The sequence below is a fragment of the Colias philodice genome, chromosome 19 (genome assembly GCF_061535455.1).
Source record: "Colias philodice isolate Cphi_HAF_F1 chromosome 19, ilColPhil1 Martin Lab GWU primary, whole genome shotgun sequence".
NCBI lineage: Eukaryota > Metazoa > Arthropoda > Insecta > Lepidoptera > Pieridae > Colias > Colias philodice.
Genome location: NC_143104.1, coordinates 10,539,977 through 10,564,063, shown reverse-complemented (window position 1 = coordinate 10,564,063; position 24,087 = coordinate 10,539,977). Strand labels below are relative to the sequence as shown.

Genomic DNA, 24,087 nt, shown 5'->3' with positions numbered 1-24,087 from the left:
ATAATTTTTTGTCTGTCTCACAATTAAAAGGTCTTTAACACCTCTCAAGCTAAAATTATTCGAAAACATGACTTTCCATTGTTGCAATCGGGTAAAATTTTTAATCCTTTTGGTCGGGTTGCGTATGAACGGCTGATCACCTGCTTGAGTCCGTTAATTAAATACCTCGGAGAAACAGATGTGAAATGCATCTGCCCTTTTCCCTTATCCTAAAACAAAGTTAATTCTATAATTTTAGAGTTTTGATTTAGATTGTTTACTTATTTTTAAGGGTTTTAACGTAAATATTTAAAAACGGGTTTATAACGTAAAACATTATAACTTTTTGTATATTTATACTATTTGGTATTTGTCGTATTTATGTTTTAAGATGGCAAAATATTTTTCTTTGCTTTCCATGTAGATATAAAATAATTAATAATTCTCACGGTCCCGTCCTAAAGGTTGCATTTTATAAAGCTTACATGCATCCACATTATAAAATGATGATTAATAAACTATCTTCTTTACAAGCGGATGTCTGTCTATTTTTTCTATCGTATAAATTAACTATCTTTTGCCTGCGGCTTCGCTTGCGTGCACTTCGCTTTTGCTGACGGGCATTTCCCATACAAAAAAATTGTGTTGTGAACATTACGTTTTCTTTTCTACGAGTTTTGAAGCGTTAAAATTATTTAAATGTTTAATTTACACATTGCATGCTTTAGATAGTTTGGGACTTGATAAAGGCGTGAGATTAAGTGTCTGGAAAAAATTATTTAGGTATTAAATTATTATTAATTACTAGCTGTGCCGCGCGGTTTCACCCGCATTGCTCCGCTCCTGTTGGTCTTAGCGTGATGATATATAGCCTTCCTTGATAAATGGGCTCTAACACCTAAAGAATTTCAAATCGGACCAATAATTCCTGAGATTAGCGCGTTCAAACGAACAAACTCTTCAGCTTTATAATATTAGTATAGATAATTTTGAACTAAATGTTGGCCTACTCCAACTGGTAAAACTAACTTCAATGTGTGCTATATCGACGTCTGGATTTTTTTTTGTTGACTAGACTTGTCATACAGGATTAGCAAGAGGACGTAATTGAAACATAAAAGCCAACACCACAGATTACTATTAAAATATTACTTATTTACTATTAAAACAGACTCTAAAGGTTTATGGGTCGTTCTACATTCTAGACTAGTAATTATACTAACAATATTTATGGTGAATGAAATATAGCTCGGTAGGCTTTGAATATAAGATAATTATGTCTCTGTTACCGCGGCCATTCTTCATCTAGTTACTAAAGATTGCCATAAATTATATTATATTAGGCTTCAGTTATTTGATGCTTCTAGGAAATATATGACTTGTAGTTTTGTGTACTTATTATTGGCTGAATGTTTGTCTATTTTTATCGGATAATCTTTGAAACAGGGGTGGTTTTGATTGTGTTGTAGTGGTAGATAGCTGATTTCATATAAGTAGCAACTAGGGCCGTTATCACACAATTTGGTTGATCATACAATAATAATAATAGTTTAAAAAAACTAAAAAACACGCTTTTTATAGAAACCGAACTAAAAAATGGAATAATTTTATCAAATTATTGTATTGTCATTGGTCCTCAATAAATCTACAAAGTTTGAACGAAATCTGGCCGTTTAAAGTGGGTTAAAATCGCGCCCAAAGAAGTCGGTTACAAACATACAAACATACAGGTGAAGCTAATATAAAGCGTGTAAAAAAATAATAATCTATTTCTAGATACATTTACATACTTTAATTTTGTGATACAGTGGGAATTTCATTCCTTGTTTTCGTTTTAACAACATATAATTTACAAAATAAATATAAAACTAAAAAAGGTTTGATAGCCTGACTGACCAACATGTCTGAAATGCAGTCTACCAATATTTGCATTGGCGGGAAATAACAAAGGTGGAATGACCTCGTTATGCACAAAAACCTTAGCCACCCGTTTTCGTGAAGGTTTATTTGAATTTTAATTCATTAGATTTTTATTTGAATTTTTATTTACACTAGCTGTAGCATACGATGTCTTTTCGTTTTCATTTCATGGTGACATGATTTCTTTGTTATCTCCAATCTGTCAAGTATAAATAAATATACTTGATATATTCTGTAAATAAAAATTAATAAATAAAAATAAAAATTAATAATATTTTTTACCCGACTATCCTAGAAAGGGAGGAGTTTTACGAGTGTTACATATAGGTACATTATGTATGTGGACATTAAATGTAGATATTCCAATAAGAAAATACATTGATTAAATATTAAAATAACAGTTAAAGAAGATGCAGTTAATAGTCAAAAGTTGTGACTCAGTGACGGCTCCAATAAAAAATCGAGACAAGACGAACGTGCAAAACATTTTGATTGAAATTTAAATCAATTTGCACATTGTTCTCATCGGCTATCGGTACTGTTTAAATTGGTGCATCGTGATACAGAAAGTTGATGATATATTATCTATAGAGATAACATTAGTAATTAGTATAGATTCTTAACTACTGTAATAAAAAGGTAACGTTTGGGAGTTTGTGACGTTATAGGGGTATCTCTGGATCTGATGAACTGTTTTTTTTTAATTCTTTTACCATTACAAAGCTGCATCCTTATCGCTATATAGGCTTTTTTAGGCTAGACTATTTTTCCATGTCGAATGTGGGGGCGAGCGGCTAATTAGGAGCATTTTCAAAAAAAGGACTTGTCAGTATCGTGTAATAAACCATCCTAAACTCTTTTAAAAAAAAATAATTTACAGGTAGCCTCTGAAATAGACGAAAATACAAACGAAAAAAAATCTGCGAATAAAATCTAAAATCATGAGTGTATTTTTGATTATAATCACTTTTTTTGTGAATGTGGAAAACAAGCTTTTATATTATTTAAGTAGTTTTATTATACTGGACATTTTATATTTTACAACCTAATAAACATGAATGTTAAATGTATTTTATATTAAGACATTTATAAATAGTAATTGTAGGTATACTGGCGCCATAAGCAATCCGGTACACGCGAGGAATTTTGTTTTCGTTACAATTTGCTTATACATGTTAATTATAATGTTTAACTTACTTAACAAATTTAAAATGAATTAGATATTTACATTACCTTTTTATTGCTGGAGTTTATAAATCAGAGAAACTTGTAATCTTTCGCAGCAAGAGCTTACTGTTTATTGCGGATATGGCTGTCAAAACCGGTGGTACCCGATGGTTATATATTTATAACTATCAGGGTACCATCAGGTTGTTCAGATGTTATTTTTACAAAAATATAATGTAATAATAGTCTATGGCTGTTTCTAAACTATGTATAATCTATTTCTATTCTAATATCCATAAACAGCCCCCCTAGTCAAGTGGCTTTCTGTTAGCGTAGCGTTCAATAGAATAGACTACGAATGTATGAGATTGACGTAGGCTGTAGATATTTATCTACAGCCTACGTCAATCTCATACATTCGTAGTTTCTAACAGAAAGCCACTTGACTAGGGGGGCAGTTTTCGTTATATTATGTATTAGCATGAAGATGGAACATGTCTGAACATTTTAGTAACACTGTTATAAAAAAATTACAATATATATATACTTATCCACACTATAATCTATATGGGTAAAAATTTTCATATATATATGTATATATGTCACGGCTAAAGGTAGGTGAGAACATAAACTTAAGATTAGCCGGCTAAACTTAGGTTTATTTTCGACGAGGTGTTAATGTTAGTTTGTTCTATCTTTAGCCGGCTAAACTTAAGTGTAACCGCAGGCCCGTGGCTAAAAATGTCGGGGTGGGTAGATTTGGTTAGCGCCGGGCCGGTGGAGGGCTTGAGGGGCCCGCACAGTGCCAGAAAACACTCGCCCTGTTCCTTACATGTATTATAGTAACCAAATCTACCCACCCCGACTCAGGGCAGAAAGCTGGTGGCTAGGTTAGGTTAGGTTAGAACTCTTAAGACCCGCACGAGCCGAGCGAGCGCAGCGAGCGTGCTGCGGCAGCAGCCGGCGAAGTGCCAGAAAACACTCGCCCTGTTCCTTACATGTATTATAGTAACCAAATCTACCCACCCCGACATTTTTAGCCACGGGCCTGCGGTTACACTTAAGTTTAGCCGGCTAAAGATAGAACAAACTAACATTAACACCTCGTCGAAAATAAACCTAAGTTTAGCCGGCTAATCTTAAGTTTATGTTCTCACCTACCTTTAGCCGTAACATATATATATAAGGGCCTGTTCAGTGCGACGCGGATGACCTACGCGGACGTCCGCGACGGACGGTAAAATGTATGAAACCTTACAGTGTGTTCAGAGCGACGCGGAGCTGTCCGCGTCGCGGAGAGCTATCCGCGCGCGGTCGAAATCGCTCCGCGCCGCTCCTCCGCGCCGCGGATGTCCGCGGGCGGACGGTGCCTGGTTCTAATGTATTTGTTCAGTGCTCGGCGGACAACAGTCACGCGGAGCGGATGTAAAGTACTGTCGTTGTCATGGCGGCTGCGTCAAATGTGCAAACCGAGAGGGTTACAGTCGATCCCGATCCGCATCGCACTGAACGACAAAATCATCCGCGACGGACGCAAAACCTAGTCCGCGTGCGGACGGTCCGCGTCGCACTGAATCGGGCCTAAATCTCGTGTAATGTTTGTCCTCAATGGACTCCTAAACCACTTAACCGATTATAATAAAATTCGCACACCATGTGCAGTTCGATCCAACTTGAGAGATAGGATAGTTTAAACATTTACGTACCACGGGCGAAGCCGGGGCGGACCACTAGTTACTTATAATTTTTAGAAGTACAAAAGCTTGCACACCTCATTATTTAAGTTCTTCTATATTTTCCAGAACCTCAAAATCCAAGACCTGCGGGAGACATCACTAGACCTGCACAGGGAGATAGCATCATCAGTTAAGGAGCTTGGAGTGGAACAGGACCAGGTAGCTGATTACGAGCTGCCGGGGGGTGTTCCGCTGTTCCCCGCGAAGATGGGCACACCAGGGTATTTGGGGAATAATAAAATATTAGGTGAGCGTCTATTCTGTCATTTTATGGAAAGGCTGGAGGTTGTTTAAAAAGACAATTGTTTGACCTTGATTTTAAGTTATAGAAAAGATAAGAAAAGAGACAGACCGGAAGACATCAGCTATACTATATAGCAAAGAGGAAATATTTGATTGTTTGTATTTCGGGTTAATCTGGGTGAAGCCGTAAACAAGTTTCACGCCAAATTTAGCTTCGTATAGTACCTACTAACCTAGAAGATTTTTTTATGTATTACTACCTATAGCAAAAAGTTATTTTTAGCAAAGCATGGGTCAAGGACCATAGATAAAAAATCTGACTTTTATAAATTATAGATCATATATATATTTTCCTTATTTTATTTTCAGTGTGATTAAACTAATAATAATTTTACTGTCCACCACCTTTTTCATCAATTCTAACTTCTGTTTCGCTATTAAACCATACGTTTGCAACATTTCAGGTGCACCCATAGATTTCAACAGATATAAAGCGAACACGGTAGAAGATATTATTCCGTTCGACTACATCAGTAAATCTATCTACTCCATGAGCCACTCCAACCCTAAAAGAAGAATCGAGAGCCCTCTGAAAGAAGCCCTTGATGACGTCATTAGAGAGGTAAACAATATTCAAAATATAATATATTCATAGCGTTTTTAAGTGAGGAAGATCAGGAGAGTATTTCGTGTAATCCACGTTTTTTTTTCAAATCTAACAAAATAAATATTTATTGAAACCTTTGAAACCTCTGGATGATAATTGAAATAAATATATTTGGACTGTAGTAGTTATAATAAGAATTTGAGATAAATTACAATAATTTAATAATAATTTTAAACACATTCTTTCATCGAGCATTGTTATTGCTGCATTTATTGAAAAATATTAAACTCTTTATTATGAAAGTTATTAATAAAATAAAACAACGTGTATATCAGATTGCGAGCAAGAGGCAAGTATCTTTAATGAGCAAGAACGAATGAACCAATACATCAATCAATACAATTCATACAGTCACAAAAGTAATTACATTCTTCACTCTCTTACTCACTAGATGACGTAGGTTTCATTTAGAGATTAAAAAATAACAAAAGTAAAAGATTAGTTTTCTTCAGTGCAGTTCAATCTCGAATATTTTTATCTATAAGTGGAAAAATATCTTGATTGATATAATATCTCATCACTTGACATTTTAACGCTTCTTTTTCTTTTCTGAAGAAGTCTGATTACTATTATTTGATATCAACTTGCTGTTACTATGGGTTTCAGTTTATTCAAATTAATGCTTAGCTCGTCATAGGAGATAAATCTTGCATAAGATCTTGCCCCTAAATCGTACCTACACGTCTTTAATTTGTTTAAAAATTTGTTTTATTTTTATAGGTCTTATACTTATGTACCTGCTTTAATTTTTAACCATATTTGAAAACATTTAATATGATTTGAAAACATTATATATTCTTTTGTGTTAAAATATTCAAATGAGTAGATTTTTTGTTCCAGTATAAAATTTTCATATGCATTATCTTGCGTTTCTTTAATGTATAATTTAGTATCTTAAGAACAAATTTTTGGGACGAATAATGTTGAAATCCTTGTCTTTGATTTCTATCTTACGTCTGTACGAAATTTTGTACACTATCTAGATTTGTATTATAAATAAATATTCTATTTGTATAATATAATGTACAATTGGTGTTTTAAATAAAACGACCTTCGCCTCATCTCTCATAAAAATAATATGATGGCGATAAATTTAATCTTGCTTGAAAAGTAGATAACTGAAAAGCGACCGACCATAGAAAAAAATGTGTTTTTATTTTTTTTTAATATGTATCTCCGGTCGCGGGTATATGGGATGGATTACTATTGTCGAAGTTAGAATACAAACGCTAAGCTGTACAAAGCTATATCCAGTTTTTAATGACAAACTTCTCAGCTTTGAACGGCGATTTATGCGAATCTTCCTAATTACCTCGCTTGTAACTACAATGTCGTACTAAAACTACAATTTCCTTGTTTACATTACAGGTGATGGAAATAATAAACGCGCCATCCCGTCAGCGCGGCCGGGTGATCGACTTCAACGAGCTGCTATATGGATACACGAGGCTGCAGCCGCTGCACGGAGTGGACCACGTGCTGGACCTGCTGCTGAAGTACAGGAGATATAGGGGCAGGAAGATGACGGCAGCTGTTCGACGGCATGCGTACTTGCAGCAGACTTTTACAGGTTGGTGTGTTCGTGATTAATCTGTTAAAAATCGTGTAGATTAGAATATAAAGAACAAGGAGTATTTCACGACTTTTTTAATATCAAATTACTTAATATATTTTAACAGTACTACTGCATATGGAAACTCCGCATTAAATATATTATTTTGTTCAAACGTAGTCTGTTACTTTTATCATCATTTAAAAATATCTTCACACTGGTTTATCGGTTTTAGTGACTGTAAACGTAATGATTGATCTATATCTTATGATGCTTAGCAAGTATGTTTTGGTTTTTATAATTTTATGATATAAATTACCTCTCATGATTTTCAGGAACTGAAATAAGAGAACTGCCAATGGGTGAACCGCCGCCATTCGAAGAACCAGAACTGCTCGAGGAAATTAACATGAAAGATCCTCTCGATTACGAAGACTTCGACGAGCCGAGTCCGCAACCAGCCGGCTTCCTCGACAAGCTTAACGTCAAAGAGGCCATCGAAAGTGGTCTCATGAAACTGCAGAATAACCTTCCAAACGTATTGAAGTGGAGTGACGATGACTATGAATATCCCATCTACGACAGAAGGATACATTTCATCCTACCGCTTCTGGGAAGACAGGAGATATTCGGACGTTTCATGAAGAACTACGAAGATATCGTGCTCAATAGCAATGAAGCTGTTAGTTTAATAGTCGTTTTATACTTGGATAGCAAGAATCCACTTGATTATAGAAATGCAGAAGCCTTGATAGATCATTACAATGATCTCTACGGGAAAGGCATAAAGATAGTGCACATGGGGTCCACTACGTTCTCCAGAGGTGCAGCTTTAACAGAAGGACTCAAGGAATGCTCAAGTGATGATTTAGTGTTCTTTATAGATGTGGATATGATGTTTAACCACATCACGCTCAGGCGCATTAGAATTAACACAGTGAAATACAATCAAGTGTACTCACCAATAGTGTTCAGTGAATATAATCCTGATGTCGTAAACGGAGAGGATTATAACAAATTCATAGGTGAAACACTAGTGACTAATACAGATATAGGTAAATTTTTAGATAGTGATACTCCTAAATCGGACAGGGAGCTAGCGGACTTGAAATATAGCAAAGAAATACACGAGGATCTAGGTTATTTTAGGCAATACGGTTTCGGTATACTTAGCATGTACAAATGTGACTTTGAAAGGGTCGGTGGTTTCGATTTAAATATCAAAGGCTGGGGTTTAGAAGATGTACAGTTTTTCGAAACGTTAATTAAGTCAAATTTAACTGTGTTTAGGATAGCGGACGAGAGTTTGGTGCATAAATTTCATTCGGTGGACTGTGATAAGAATTTAGAAAAGAGTCAGTTTTTGATGTGTTTGGGAACGAAGGCATCTACGTATGGTAGTGATAAACACATGACTTATTATATGTTAAATCACCCAGAAGTGTTGTGGCCCCAGGACAGCAACGAGAAAGGTGCAAGCTAGCACAGGGTTTGAGCTAGTCCCGATTATAAAATACTATGACAATTTTAGCATTTACTTAACTGTAAAGGGATGTATAGCAATTGTATATTTTATGACGCAGTATTGTGATTTTAGTTTGTTGTTGTAATGATCAAATATTGTTGAGATGAGAGTTTAATTCAAAGGTAGTTACTTTTGCAATTAGAGATGGTTGTTTGGTATTATTCTTCTAGTTTTATACTTGTAAATAGAGGAACTATATTTTTGTAAGCATTTATAAATTGTAAGATGTATTATGTACATATTTTTCCTATCGAAGTAGACTAATATTATAATTTTATTTGTATAATACAACGCCTTCAAAAGGCAGCTCCATTCGAAACACTTAATAATAATTTAACGTAGTGATATCTTTTAAATCTAATTTATACTTTGTCTCTTTCTTTCTATGGTCAAATATATTATGATAGAAAGAGAGAGAATGATTTGAATAAGATTAATTTTATAAAATGTGGTCCTCTCTTAGCTAATTGTTGTAAATTATTAAAAATTGTTGCTAAGTATATTTCGCCAATAATTAATTTATAATTAAATAACTACATATTTGTAATAATTTCAGTCATAGGTATCTATAACTTTGTCAATCTATAATTGTTGATGAAATCGAGATTTGATATGAACTATATTTCTTTTGTTTTACTATTTTGCATCAAACAAAGGACTGCGAAATCCAATTTTAATTTGATGGCATGAAAATAAAGAAAGTTAAATTATTTAAGCAATCATGGTCAATCTAATTATGCGTTATTGCATATTTTGGTAAAAAATAAGTTTCAATTGGTAGATAACAATTGTAGTAAATGGTTTTTAAATTAATGTAACAAGCAAAAATGAATTAATATTGTTTTTCTTACGACCAAACATATTATAAAAGTCATTAGACCTATTACAATATTGTATTTAAATGATTGTATTGTATATTGTTGTATTTAATGACATCAAAATGAACAAAACAGTTTTAGTAAGTGATGGTAGTAGATCCCCGCTATTTATTAGACCTTTATTTGTAGGTGGAACAAAATTTGATATTTAATAATTCAATAGTAAATTGTTCTGCGTTGATGTTTTTTTTATTACATACATAAATACGCATTTAGAGTATCATCTATCTGCATACCAAATTTCAGCTTAATCGGTTCTTTTATTTTTGCGTGCAAAGGAAACATAGACGCCATCTATAAAAACATTGGATCCATCATGGACGTATAAAAAAAGACGGACGGTATATCGCCTAAATATTGAGTGAAGCCTAGTAATGGCGGCGAAACATCCATGCGTGTGTGCCATGTTGCCATGGCAACAGCTGTGTTGATGACAATGGCGGCTGTATTTTTTTCTATAAATTTTGCCGTAATAATTTTGTCATTAAAACATAAAAGAAATAACTTGCTTCCCTGTGGAATGTAATCCCTTGTGTTTTGTTATTTAAAATTGTACTGTTGCGACACCATTTAACCACGCAAGACGGCATTTTAAATATTTTTTGTGAAACAGTGACGCAGTTAATCAGTCGGTAGTTCACGACGTAATGGCGGCCGACTAGCTTACTATGGTGAGAGTGTGTGCGTGTTTATTGTCTTTACGCGATCGCTAGCTTACTATGGTGGCTTCACGTTGTTTGTTCGTAATACGGCGTCCGTCTTTTTTTATACGTCCATGGGATCCATAATAAAAATAACTAGGGTGGGAATATGGTGCCTTGTATTCTATTGTCATAATTTTACCAGAGTATTTTTTATCTATCGAGCATGATAAGTCAGCCCGTAACTATGCTATAAGGTTTTTATAACGTAAATAATATTTAAAAAAGCGATAAAATAAGAGATATATGAATTAAAAATGGTGCCTATTTAAATATCAATTAATTGGCTGTGTAAGAATACTAAATTAATAACTCCAAGGTCCAAATTGTGATACTCTATAGGACGAAATATTCATTGCAATCTGTTGTATTATGACAACTCTCTTTTAAGTTGTGCTAAGTGCCAATTAAATTAAGTAGGTAATTACCGCAATATTATTGTGTGGATATTGTTTTATACTTGATATTGTAATTTAAATCATAATTGTAAGGTGAGAGTTAAGGATTAAATGGAAGAATGCTGCGATTAAATGTATGTTTTATTAAAATGTGTGTTATTTAATTTCCTTTAAACAAATGCGTGTGGGTGCAAGTGACCTAAAAATGTGTCACATAAAAATGCTATATTAGACGCAATATATTTTTATATGATGAAAATACACTTAGCAATACCTATATATCTCGGCATCTCTTGGCTAGACTATCGTTTTATATAGAGCCTATTCAAATATGTTTTTCAGTTATTATGCCACATTAAACTCTTTTATATATTACTAGCTTTGCCATTATCCTACGTTTTCCTTTTTTCATATCCTAATTATTAAAAAAGATATGAATCTTTCAAAACGTAAGAAATAGGACAGATTTTCCGTTATGTTCCGTCTTCCATAAGACTAATTTTTGAACATTATATGCAAAACGTAGGAACATAGCTTTCCTCTACTAAATTATGAAAAAAGTAATTAAATCGGTCCAGTATTGGAGGACACAGGGGACTACAAAACGTCGAATTTGCGTAATTTTCCTAGTAATTTTCGCTGCCCGAGCTGCAGTCCCTGTCGCGCTCTACGGGGAAGGCTTCGGACGACGGGCATAGCGCGACAGCAATAAAATATATTATAATAGGAAAACCTAATTTTGAATTCTCTAACTTGTTTTCTTGGCTCTTAACATTAAAATATTAGTAAGGATTTAGAATATAGGTTAGATTTTTTTTATAATATAGAGAATTTAGAATGCACTTTCAATCCTACTGCGAACTGCTATAAACGTGAAAGTTTGTGAAGATGGATGGATGAATATATCAAGGGCGGATGCAGAAGGAGGAGGGGTGAGGGGGATCATGATTATAATGCCTGAATTGTAATGAGTTAGTTTCTTATTTGAACGTCCAAATCTGAAAAACTATTGGTTCGAATCACAGACATATGTTCGAATTGAATTGATGTTGGATAGTTCATATACTGAGGAAGGCGCGCTAGAACTTATATTATAACATAACGAGCGACATATAATAATCAATCAGAATGGAGCAGCAATGAAAAATGTAAAAGCGGGAAAAAGTATTCCTAGTGCGGCTGATACAGCGAGCTAATAAAACAAGCCATCATCTAATCGCACTTTCAAGTCAACACAGACAACACGAGAAGGTGCGATGCGTCAAGCGGTTTCTGCCACTATCCACCTATAATTAAACGTTACAAATCGTCTGCAATAAACTACACATCTTTAAAAATGTCATAACGGCCGCAGCAATGGCTAAAACAATAATTAACACAATTTTTTCAACTTTCACACAGTAATTACGCTTGCGTCACATAGGTGCTGCCATTATCTTATTGTGGTTTATGTAACGCTGTATTATGTCCGAGATTTAAACGATTAGTCGTGGGATTGCATTTCATAATGATCAAACGATGGTAGCGGCCAAGTGGGTCGCTGGAGGCCATTAGGAACGAGATAACTGTAGGTGTATGGGGAAAGAAAATCTCGTCCGATTCAAAATTAAAATTTTTTAATCTGTTTTCCTACGCATTCCCTGTGGGTGCTAATGTGAAAAAAAAGTTTTCCTTTTGGTAAGAGGATGTAAGAGGAGGAGGAGTAGTCCATGTTACCACGTGGTGATAAAAATTAAACCCATTAGATACCTACAAAAATAGGTACTTTAATCGTGTAATTAAAATACAGTATTTCATAATAATCATCAATATATGTATATCAAACATATACATTTTATCAACAAATAACAATAAATCCGCGTTTTCAATGGCTCTAACAATCTCAAGAATAATCTTTCATCGCTAAAAAGTGCGCATTTGCAATCGTAAAGCTGAAGAAATCTAAAGATGTACTCGAGATCCATTGGTTGGTGCCCCGGCGTTGCGCGTCATAGAGCGGGTCAAGTGCGACTTGAGCCACAGCTTGAGCGCTAGAAAGCGGGTAGAACATCTTTGAGCTGCGTAATGGTATAATGAGAAAACTGCATATATGCAATTGAATTATATGTACGTCTGAATAAAAGAGCTTTTTATAAGAATTGTTGTAATAAATTCTTTCCAATTAAAATTGTTGTAATGTCAAAACGACACAGCTTTTATTGTATTATATTATATTGTCCTATGCTCTTTTGATAATAAATATCGAAAGTTTGAGAGGATGAATGAATCAAATCTAGATCAAGGAAATATAGTTCTTAGACTATTATTAAATACCTATCTCGAAATTGCCAGATTTATCTTAAAGTGACCGTCACTAGCAGAATAGTTAAGTTATAAAAACAAAAAGGTCTTACAAAAGAAGTGATTAAAACTACTTTTATGTTCGAAAAATTAATCAAATTCAAATCCCTCAATATTGCAAACAAAAATTTCAGCGCCTGCACATTTACGTTAGAAACGTCGAAACTTTTTTATGAACGCTCTTTATTCCGTGTTTATGAATACCAAGGTAGTACTTATTATTAATTTATTATTACAAATAAACGATGGACATTCAAAAAACTGACTTTTGGAGGGAAAAAACTAAATAGCGCATATACCTAGTTTAAAAAAAGTAGCTTTCTCTGTTCCTATAGGTCCGTCCCTTGCATGCTTAAATTTTTAAATCTACGCAACTCATTTTGTTACGCTTTTTTTAATGGATAGAATTATTCAAGAGATAGGTTTTACTAGTAAATAATTTATAATTTATTAGGTTTTAGACAAAGCCGCGGCCGGAAAGCTAGTCGCAAATAAATTGAAAAATCTAATTTCTAATGAGATTATAAAACTGCTACAGTTTGTAAGAACTATAAATAAACATCTGATTTAGTCATATTTTTATGATACATAAAACATGACTTAAATATTTCTTCACGTGTTTTGATAATATTCAAATTTATGAATAATATTTTTATAATTTATAATCCTTGTTACATCATGTTCTTAATTATAATAATTTATATTTAAAATTTGGATTTGAATAACAATGCAGTAAGCATAAATTAATTAAAAGACAAACATAAGGGAAAGTCGCGTCTTTATGTAAATTTGATGAATGTTTTTGATAAGTACTCTTTTAAATGAAGACATTTAAATATCTTAATCTTAATATTATAAAGGCGAAAGTTTGTATTTATGTATGGATGTTTTTGTTACTCTTTCACGTAAAAACTACTGAACCGATTACAATGAAATTTAGCACACATATAGAGGGTAACTTGGATTAACACATAGAATAGGTTTTATCCCGGAAATCCCACGGGAACGGGAACTATGCGGGTTTTCCTTTGAAAACGCGGGCGAAGCCGCGGGCGGAAATCTAGTATAATAATGTATGTTTGTTATCGTTAAAATCTTGCGAACATGCACTGTTAGCAGTTCTTTGTTTATTTGCGACTTGCGTGTGCATTATAGTATTTTGAACATCTTGGCACATGATTTGTCTTTTAGCTTTGTAACAAAAGAAGATGACAAGTGAGGAATAATTTTGTTATATTGTATTCATTATTATTTTTATCTGCTCTGAATAGTCGAAAAACATTAATTGAAGGGTGTTTTTAATATCGTGCGGATTTTAACACGCACGCGGGACTGTCCCGCCATGCGGAATTATGTTTGTTGCTGTAAACTAGGATCTAGCCTCGCATCCCGTTTGCGATTTTTATGAATTGTAAAAAATACGTGCATGAAAACGGCACTTACGGATACTATGCTTGCGTTCGTTATTATAGGTACGAAATTAGAAATATGCATAATATTAAAAACATCTTTAGGGATAATTTTGTTTGATTACTGAACAGGTATTTCTCTGTATATTATAGAATATTTTTTACACCGAATTGATATGGAACATGAAATGAAATTTAAATGTATTTAATTAGTTATTTGTAATTATTTAGTGCATAATTTTTATGTGGGCAAAGGGATAAAGAAACAGATAATACGGTGTCAAAATGTATTTATTTTTTTTGAAAAAATAAAAAAAAAAACAAACTTAAACATAAATTAAACTATCCTTAAAATATACTTTATACAAAACAAGAGTCGTTCCCAGCGGTGAGCCACTTCGTTCTGCGTTCTGGCAGACTGACAGATGACGTTTGACGTGACAAGTGCCATCTGTCAGAGCTGACAGCGTTACGACTGGCTGACCGCTGGGTAACCCGTAAGCGTGCATAGTCGCAAGCGTTGGCCAGGTGTGGACGGCAGGGCGCCGCCACCTACATTGTACGTGGCTGACGTCCAAACATTATTTACATTCGAGCCATCAGATGTTATGACGCCCGAATATCGACGCTCAGAGCGTTTTGGTTCATCGGGCTGGTTTAGTAGGGAGCTCCGTAGCTTCCGGAAGGAGTGCCGTAGGAGGTGGATGGGCCGGACGGGTAGCCACCACCGGAGGCGGACTGCTCGTATTGGGCGACCTGGATAGCCTGACGGATACCCTCAAGGTTGATGCCTACAACGCGGCCGCCTCCATGGGGCACACCGTAGGAGGAGGAAGGAACACCGTAGGAGGAGGAGGGGACGCCGTATGAGGAGGAAGGAGCGCTGATGCCGAATCCTGAGGAGCTGGAGGAAGATTCTTCTTTAAGGAGGATCTGACGGATTTGGTCAAGGAGGGCGGAGTCGACGTTCTGTCCCTCGGAGGTTTGGTAGCCGGAGGACACGGCGCGGTAGGAGCCACCACCGCTGAGGCCGGAGCCGCCGTGGAAGCCGCCGCCGCCGCCTCCTGAGGGACGGTTGTAATTGTAGCCCGATGGGGGCTCGGCGCTGGCACACGCCACCAAGGCCAGGGCTATGCACTGTGGAAGAATGACCAAATTAATATTATACTTCATTTTAGATTTACGATCTATAATTGTAATCTTCAATACGTGTGAATAAAAGAAAATTAAAAACAAAATTGTATACACTTAATGCATCTATTCATTTATCATATTGACAGGTCATTTTTATATAACTATACTGTGTGTTGTTTCAATTAACCTTTTTGACCTCTTCGAAAAAAATAATGGCGGCAATTAAAAAAAAAACACGAAATTTAAATTAAGAGAGAAATCTGCATGTTTGATAATGATTAGCGATTGTTTGCTCTATCACGATTACAAATGATTGTTTCTACTTTCTAAGATTTATTTGCTTAGTAATTTGAGGTTCATATGTAAATATATGTTATTCAATAGAGTTGCGTAAATATTAGTGATGCTAACAGACATGCGCTGCATTTGTTTGTCATGTTTTAGCTTCTGTGCTTAGCGTCAGTCAAACACGTTTGTGTTTTATTGTTCTTTTTATTAGCTTTTTCTTACGTGACATTGTTTTGATTACTATAGTAGAGCCATTTTAATAGGCAACATTTGACAGTTCAACAAAATTCAACAACGTTACCTAGTAACGACGACATAGAATAATATGATATTTCGTTTTGTTAGAACTGCACATTTGCTTAACTTTTTTCAATTACGATAACATATTTATAATAATAATGACCGATACAAGTAATTTTAGGATTTGATTTTACTGATAAACCATTCTAAACATAATAAACAATTTCTGATTTAAAGAACTGACGTTGCTACAATTTTGTGTCAATAAACCTTTTTTCTTTTTAAATACCAGAGACGTTACTCTAAAATCTGACATCTAGAATCGAATGCATTGATTACTTGGCCTGGGAATAAAAATCATCATAAATTATTGACATGTGTTTCAAGTTCGATTGACAAATGTTTCAAGTCCGTATCGATTAATTCACTTTAATCGATGTTTTTAAGCAGGTTACCACCCTATGAAGATAAAATTGATAGACGTCAAATGTTGCCTATTAAATTGGCTCGACAATAAATAAATCAGTCAACAAGAGAAGCTCTTTTTACAGTGAATTTAAATAAGTTTAAGGTGGGATTAGGTACAATATTAAATTTTGCAATTGTTGACCTGATCATACAATTTATGCTCTAGCGTCTGGGCTCTGCCTATTTTTTATAAATTATTATTGTAATGATTTATAATAGACTGAATCAGTTCTTTTCTCTTTATAAAATTTGTTAAAACATGTTTTAAATATCACGTGCTCTTTTTTATTTGTAGGTATGTCTTTAAATATTGGTTCAAAATTAATGACTATTTGTAAAGTATATTTAATTATTCAAAATGCCTCATTAAAATATACTGAATACGTTTATGATACGCAATAGTTTTACACCTTGTTCTAAATAAATATTCATTTGTTTACCGTTTAAGTGTATCATCATATTAAATGGAAAGTCGCATTCTTCTGAATTTAAATACAAATATTTTATGCAAATAATATGTAATATGATACTAATATTATCTTAATAATATGATAAAAATATGCATTGTTACATTATTTATTAATATTCATGTCGCATATTTATGGTATTTTAAAATTTAATGACCTAAACTTTTAATTGGACGATTGTGCAAAAGTAAAAGTTTAAAGTAAAAACCGCTAACACAATTAGAGATTTTCGAATTTAAATATTTTTCATGTTGTATGTTGTTTATTATTACTTTATGATGATAAAGTGTGAATTGGAGTGAAAGTTCGGTCGCAGGTCAGGCGCCTAGAACAGAACATTACTAGTTACGTCAACGCTCAAAGATGACTTTACGAAAAGGTTATTCTACCGTGAGAAAGGGGTTTTTGAAGATGTAATCATCGGTTTATTATCTGTGCAAAATGTTGACGACATTATGCTGTGAGCACACTATGCTCAACTTTTTGTTGCAGTTGAGATTATGATTCCTGCAAATTGTATTAATGATTCTAAAAGGTATTGCACTAAAAGGCGAATGATATCCATACTAATATTATAAATGCGAAAGTAACTCTGTCTGTCTGTCTGTTACTCAATCACGCCTAAACTACTGAACCAATTTGCATGAAATTTGGTATGGAGATATTTTGATACCCGAGAAAGGACATAGGCCATAGGCATATAATTACTTTTTATTGCGAAATATGTACCACGGGCGAAGCCGGGGCGGACCGCTAGTCTTTAATAAGTGCATTCATGATAGATTGCATTTTATTTGTATCTACTCTATCTTTGATTTAAAAACGAAAAAATGTTGTGTGGTTTTATGAAACTACGGTAAAAGTGAAACTTAGGCACAAAATTATCGTATTTGTACGATAATTATCGTACGGTCCGACCGTCACGCGACATGCGCTACACAGACCAAAAAGTTTGAGACGATGAAAAGTTTCACTTTAAAAATTGAAATTTTACATGTTTTACACGTTCAAAATAATTCGTAAATAATATAAGGACTCTATTATAAGTCATAGATAACATGAATAATAATTTGTACAGTTTTTAGAATGTGTACTTATATTATATTAAACGAAAGTCCTAACGGCACTAAGGCGGAAGTCACGGACGCTCAAACTTTGATCTCGACTTTCTTCAGACCATTATTTTATCTGTGCACTGTCACGTAATGCAACTTTTGACAAGATGCCGTTAATTAATTGCAATGGATTTATCTTAGGCTTATCAAGATGTAAACTGTGTGGCAATTGATCATTTATGGTTGACACTAATTACTTTGCACCTAGGTGTTCTGCAGTTATTAAGTTATAAAGGAAAAAGATGGAATTTAATAAATATTAATTATTATAATGAAAATAAATACTACTGACTCTATTGATTGCAAAAATTAATCAATCGCATTGAATTTACAACCGTTAAATTTCATTATTTCAAACAATCGAATACATTGAAGCTATCTATAGCAAATTACGTCAGTTTTTCTAATCGATATAAAATAATCGAGTCACGTAAAAGACAATCGTGTTTAGAATCGGTTGCAATTACAAAATCGATTAGACTTTGAAGATGGCCGAATGTAGGACACGGTTGACGAGTATGTCCTTTATGGGTATCGAATACTGATAATAATTGGAATTGCTCTACATGTCAATTAGGAATTAGCTTTGCGATTTTGTGATAGATTATGTAACCGTATTAGATATGTCTGCAATGCTTTTTTCTTGGTACGCATAGTTTAAAATGCAGAGGCTCTAATGCCGAGTGCTTCTAACGAATAGCTCTTGCAATTTTGCGTAATTTGAGCAAATTATTCAATTTCCTATTATCATAATTTTAACAGGCGCTCTTTTGATGTTATCTTGACATAAATTAAAATAAGATTAGATATGTAATTAGATATGAAGTTTATGTTTAAAAAAATAGTGTGACTATTATCTATTTTTTAATTAAACAGTAATTATTTACTGGGTATACAGTGGTGGTCACATAATTAAAGACACCCCCTAATTGACCATAAAAGATTTACATTAGGAACCACAATTACCTGAAAAAGTTATTTAATCTAGTATTATTTTTATTAAACCATACTAGACAATGTGTTCTTTAAAATGAGGGACAAAAATTGTTATATTTCTTGTTAGTTTCGACACTTGCTCTCTGTGGGAATGTAACACAAACTTTGTTTACGTACGTGTAGCTGGCCACTTAATTAAAGACAACAAGAAATGCGTTAGAATTTTTTATAAATAAAAAGAAACAGTATTGTGCTTTCCTTTGTTTTGCCGCGTAATTTCATAAATCGTTGACAATCCATAATTATTTTAAGTATTTTTAACTTTTAAAATTAAAATTCATACGTTTAATAGTTTTTATATCAATTATTATGGTAAAAACAAGAGTTGCGACTCCTCCACAAGAAAAATTATTTTTAACTTCCATTATAATTAAACTGTTCCAAGGATATGGTTATGAATGCTATAAAACATGTCAAGATGTTCCACACGACCGAAAACGTACTCAGAAAAGCAAAACCAAGTGAAACTACTTGGCCGAAAGTTTCAAAAATGGTGTTGTTGGCAAAAAAAGATCCATTTAAAGGGTCGGAACTGATACAGTTCAGAGTTGTATGGTGCAGCAGGCTTGAAGGGGGTGTCTGCAAAGACAATTAGACGGAGATTGTGTGAGGAAAACTTGCACTGAAGAGTATCTCGGAAAGTACCACTTTTGAAGAAACAAAATGTGAAGGCAAGATTTGACTTTGCTACAAAATACGAACACTGGACTGAACAAGAATGGAAACATGTGCTGTTTTTGCATGAAACTAAGATTAATATGATTAATTCTGTCAGAAAAGAATATGTAAGACGCCATCTCAATAAGAAAATGGATCTAAGATACACTAATAAGTAGTCATACATGGGGGTGGAAATATCAAAGTGTGGGGCTATTTTTCTGGACTTGGCGTTGGACCTGTCAAAGAGACAGAAGGCAACATGGATAAAGTCCAGTACAAGTATATTTTAGAGCAATCCATGCTGCCCTATGCGGAGGAAAATTTACCTTTTGTTAGGACTTTTCAACACGATAATGATCGTAAGCACACAGCAAAAGTAGTGAAATGCTTGTTAAGGAACCAATCTGTAACTGTTTTGGATTGGCCCCCCTACAGTCCGAATTTAAATCCGATCGAAAACTCATGGAATCAAGAAAGAAAGAAGTCGTGGCAAAGCGGTCAACAAACGTCGACTAACTTTGCAAAGCATTTTCGAAGAATGGTACCAAATTAGTGATGCAACTTGTACAAAATTAGTTGCTTCAATGCCCAAGAGATGTAAACCGTCATTACTGCCAAAGGACATGCAACCAAATATTGAAAAGTGTAAAAATGTTTTGTAAATACGTCAGACATTTTGTGTTGGAAAAATAATCTCATTAAAACAATAATTTTTTATATTTCTTATAAGCGAGTCTTATATGTCTTTAATTATATGGCCAGAGCTTTGCTAGGTTAAAACTGCTAGTAGTAAGGATGAACCGATTAAAATCTAACAAACCGATAAGTTTTGTCGATAAAATTTAGTTTAGCATGAGACAACACATACTTGAATATTTTAAAATTATTTAGCAAGTTCCAATGATAATGTAAAAAAAAATGTTGAGATAAGTGTCTTGGTTAGTATAAAATGCTCTTAGTGTCTTTAATTATGTGACCACCACTGTATGTGTACCCATCAAATGCCCAACAATGTAATTATTGTAAATGTCAAACAAATTAAATAATTTCCTTACGTATGTACTGGCTTGTAAAATGGCCGCAAGTATTGTTATGAGTACCTAATATTTTTTACGCAAAATATAAAATTCATAAATAATGACATGTAATAACTAATAAGTCGTGATGTTGAAAAATGACTTTGTAAAGATTTTAAATATTCTATGACTTTTTAAATGAGTAATGTTTCAAATATGACCCATTGTCTTGCTCTGTTAGTTTCTTACAATAGGTACGTACATTTTTAATCTTTGGGTTAGTTGACAGTTTGTCTTTTCTTCTTAAATTTATTAGGAGAAACCAGTCAAATATTTTCGATCCTAGCCAACAAATTAAATCAAACGAACACGGTAGCTGACCCATGACCCGTGGCTCAAGCGAAAGGAAAGATGCAACGCATAATTATTATCTAAGATTAATAATAATATATTCGAGCTTACACAACACAATTGCATAGTTGTTGCAGTTACATGTTCTCATGACATAAGTGATATTTCTTGATTTGTTATGATAATTTGTAAACCCGTGTGTTCAGTGCTGAAATGATTTTCAGCTTTTTTAATCTATATTTTGCATTGTAGTTGTTTAACGTGTCGTTTTAAATAAATTGTTGCTCTTTATTTTCCGTCTTTTATTTTCTTTTTTCAATTTAAACAATTCTTTAATAATTGTAATTAGGTACCTAAATATACCTAAGTTTTTAAATTGACGATGGAAGAAATATAAATACATTTAACAACAATCTTTTCATTCATAATTTTGTTGTTTAAAGATTTGATTATCAAAGAGCGTTCATTTTGTGCACACGTTGTTCGGTTGAATTTAATTTCGATAAAGAAAATTTATTTATTTATTTGGAAAAAGAAAGTGCCGAAAATAGGATGCGATTGTTTTATAAATTAAATCTATTTTTTACTTGGTTTACTGTACTAATTTTTAAAACGATTTTCTATAGATGCAAGCTTATGTTATGCCATAAGATCAATGGCCTGTGAAATAGTCGCAGATTTACATCTCCATTGTGTTAGTTCAAATTATAGAGATTGATATCGCGACAAAAACGTGCACCGTGTGTAATTAGCTTTTTTTATTGTGTGAATTTATTAGACGCGGTGACATTTGAATAACGATTCGTTTTATCTGTATTCTCAGGATTGTATTGATTTTTTTATCTGCGGAAAACGTTCTTTTTTTGAAATACTATTGCAATTGTGATTGCGGTATGCATTTTTTAATGCGGATGATTCAAATTTGGAAGGAATTAGATAATTTCGTTTAAAAATAGAAAATTGTCAAAGATGTTGTTATTTTAAAGACGAGTAAATAAAAGTTTCTGTTTCCTCCCCTAAGTTATAATTAATTTTAGGAAAATAATAATAGGTTCTAGTAAACACATTAAACTATTTTTACATACAAGCTATGTTCGGAAATCAAGGGACGCGTTCCAGATCGAAAAATCGTGAAAAGAAAAAACTTAAAAAATATGAAAATTCCTGCGCAAATCGAAATGTCACGTTGATTTCTGAACGTCACTTCACTATCACTGGCACATCACTACACTGACTTACCGCTACGAATGCTTTCATGGTGTTAATGCGGGGTCACTTCGGTTCGTAAAGAACTTGTGTGATGGTCCTCCACTGTCATACAGATATATACCTAATGTGCTGGTGGGGAGGAGAAAGGATAGGAGCATTGTGCAATACGGGAGATGAGTGTATGACTGTCTAATTGGAGGGCATCATGAGATTTTGGTGATCGACGGGTACTTTTGGTACCCCTACTCTAGGTTTTGGTTCAATGGGCTATAGGGAAACAGGGCGACAAGCGTTTTCGATATGTGATTTGTATTTTGGAAGAAACGGTACAAGGAAAATAATATTTTTGAGTTATTAACGATGAACATTATTAAATACTTGTTAGATTAATTTGGGTTTACTAAAACGGGAATTCTTCAATAGCTCTACATAGAGCGATTTTTTGTCTAAAGAAGTGCTGATTTCCCATTCAAAATACCTTATTAATGAATCGAAGATAACTATAAACTATATTGATTACATCTTATAACACTTATTACTGCTGGTGGTTAGACTATCTTCATTCATATAATGGTATTGCATCTCTACACTGCAACCGTGGTCCTAGGTTCAATTCCTAGCTAAAGCTATGAAAATGAGTACGTAAATTTAATGAACAAGTCACAGGTTATAATTATATGAAATCAAGAGGACAAAGTTTTGTAGAGTTTTATAAGATTATAACTTTTAGTAAATTTTGGTTACATACCTAATGTAATTTTTAAATAAATACATGTGTGGTAAATAATATATGTTATCAATCCCTTTTTTTCATGTGTGTTAACATTTTATTAAACACTAGCTGCTCCGCGCGGTTTCACCCCCGTGGCTCCACTCCTGTTGGCCGTATTGTGATGATATATCATATATAAAGATTAAACGTAACAACAACATAACACATAACAATTGCATACTTGGTCCTTGTAAAACGCGCAAGGTCATGGTGTTATGCACGCAGAATTTGATTGTTAACTGCTCAGTCGTTATTGACAGGTATTTTCACAATATGAGTCATATTCAACAGGAAAATAAGCTAAACATAAAATATCATCCAAAAGTTATGATAGGTTTCCTTTCGTATCTATAGTAATATCTGTGGTAATATTATCTATACTAATATTATAAAGTTGAAGAGTTTGTTTGTTTGAACGCGCTAATCTTAGGAACTACTGGTCCGATTTGAAAAATTCTTTCGGTCTTAGATAGCCTATTTATCGAGGAAGGCTATACCTATATCATCACGCCAAGAACAACATGAGCGGAGCAATTCGGGTAAAACCGCAGGGCACAGCTAGTGTATAGATATAATAAAACTGAAGAAGAGTACAATAAAATTATTACAAAATAGCTTCATACCACTAACACAAGCCAAATAAAATTATTTTGAAAATTTCGTAGTACGTCTGGCATTGTAGTCGCGTGTTTGGTTTTAACGCATGTTTTTAATAAATAGCTTTTTGTCCTCGATTACCTATTAATTTAAACTTACTAACAGCTTAACTATAAATAGTTATTTGTTAACACATTAGTTGACTAATGTCGTGGGTTGTAAAATCCATCACAATCTATTCAGCTGTTTTAGTCTGAAA

At 33.6% G+C, this 24,087-nt stretch overlaps 3 protein-coding genes and 1 long non-coding RNA gene across 4 annotated transcripts in view; 3 read left to right on the top strand and 1 right to left on the bottom strand.

Moving 5' to 3' along the window:
• Chsy (Chondroitin sulfate synthase) overlaps nt 1–9,985 on the top strand; it is a 46,610-nt gene extending 36,625 nt beyond the window's left edge. The window contains exons 3-6 of the mRNA XM_089707198.1: nt 4,869–5,049; nt 5,510–5,667; nt 7,081–7,282; nt 7,600–9,985. Coding sequence (XP_089563324.1) covers nt 4,869–5,049; nt 5,510–5,667; nt 7,081–7,282; nt 7,600–8,747 — 1,689 coding nt within the window. The 3' untranslated portion in view covers nt 8,748–9,985. The remainder of the gene's footprint in view (nt 1–4,868; nt 5,050–5,509; nt 5,668–7,080; nt 7,283–7,599) is intronic.
• The window catches only part of LOC149480175 (uncharacterized), a 204,404-nt gene extending 193,488 nt beyond the window's left edge, over nt 1–10,916 (top strand). Inside the window, exon 2 of the long non-coding RNA XR_016317121.1 lies at nt 9,395–10,916. This is a non-coding gene — a long non-coding RNA (uncharacterized LOC149480175). The remainder of the gene's footprint in view (nt 1–9,394) is intronic.
• The window catches only part of LOC149480164 (uncharacterized), a 381,320-nt gene that overhangs the window by 48,121 nt on the left and 309,112 nt on the right, over nt 1–24,087 (top strand). The gene's annotated exons all lie outside the window — the stretch shown is intronic.
• On the bottom strand, nt 14,789–22,607 carry LOC149480174 (uncharacterized). The gene is made up of 2 exons (XM_089707306.1): nt 22,490–22,607; nt 14,789–15,652 (listed from the first exon to the last, which is right to left on the bottom strand). The coding sequence occupies exons 1-2, from the start codon at nt 22,505–22,507 to the stop codon at nt 15,173–15,175; spliced, it is 498 nt and encodes a 165-aa protein (XP_089563432.1). The 5' UTR covers nt 22,508–22,607; the 3' UTR covers nt 14,789–15,172.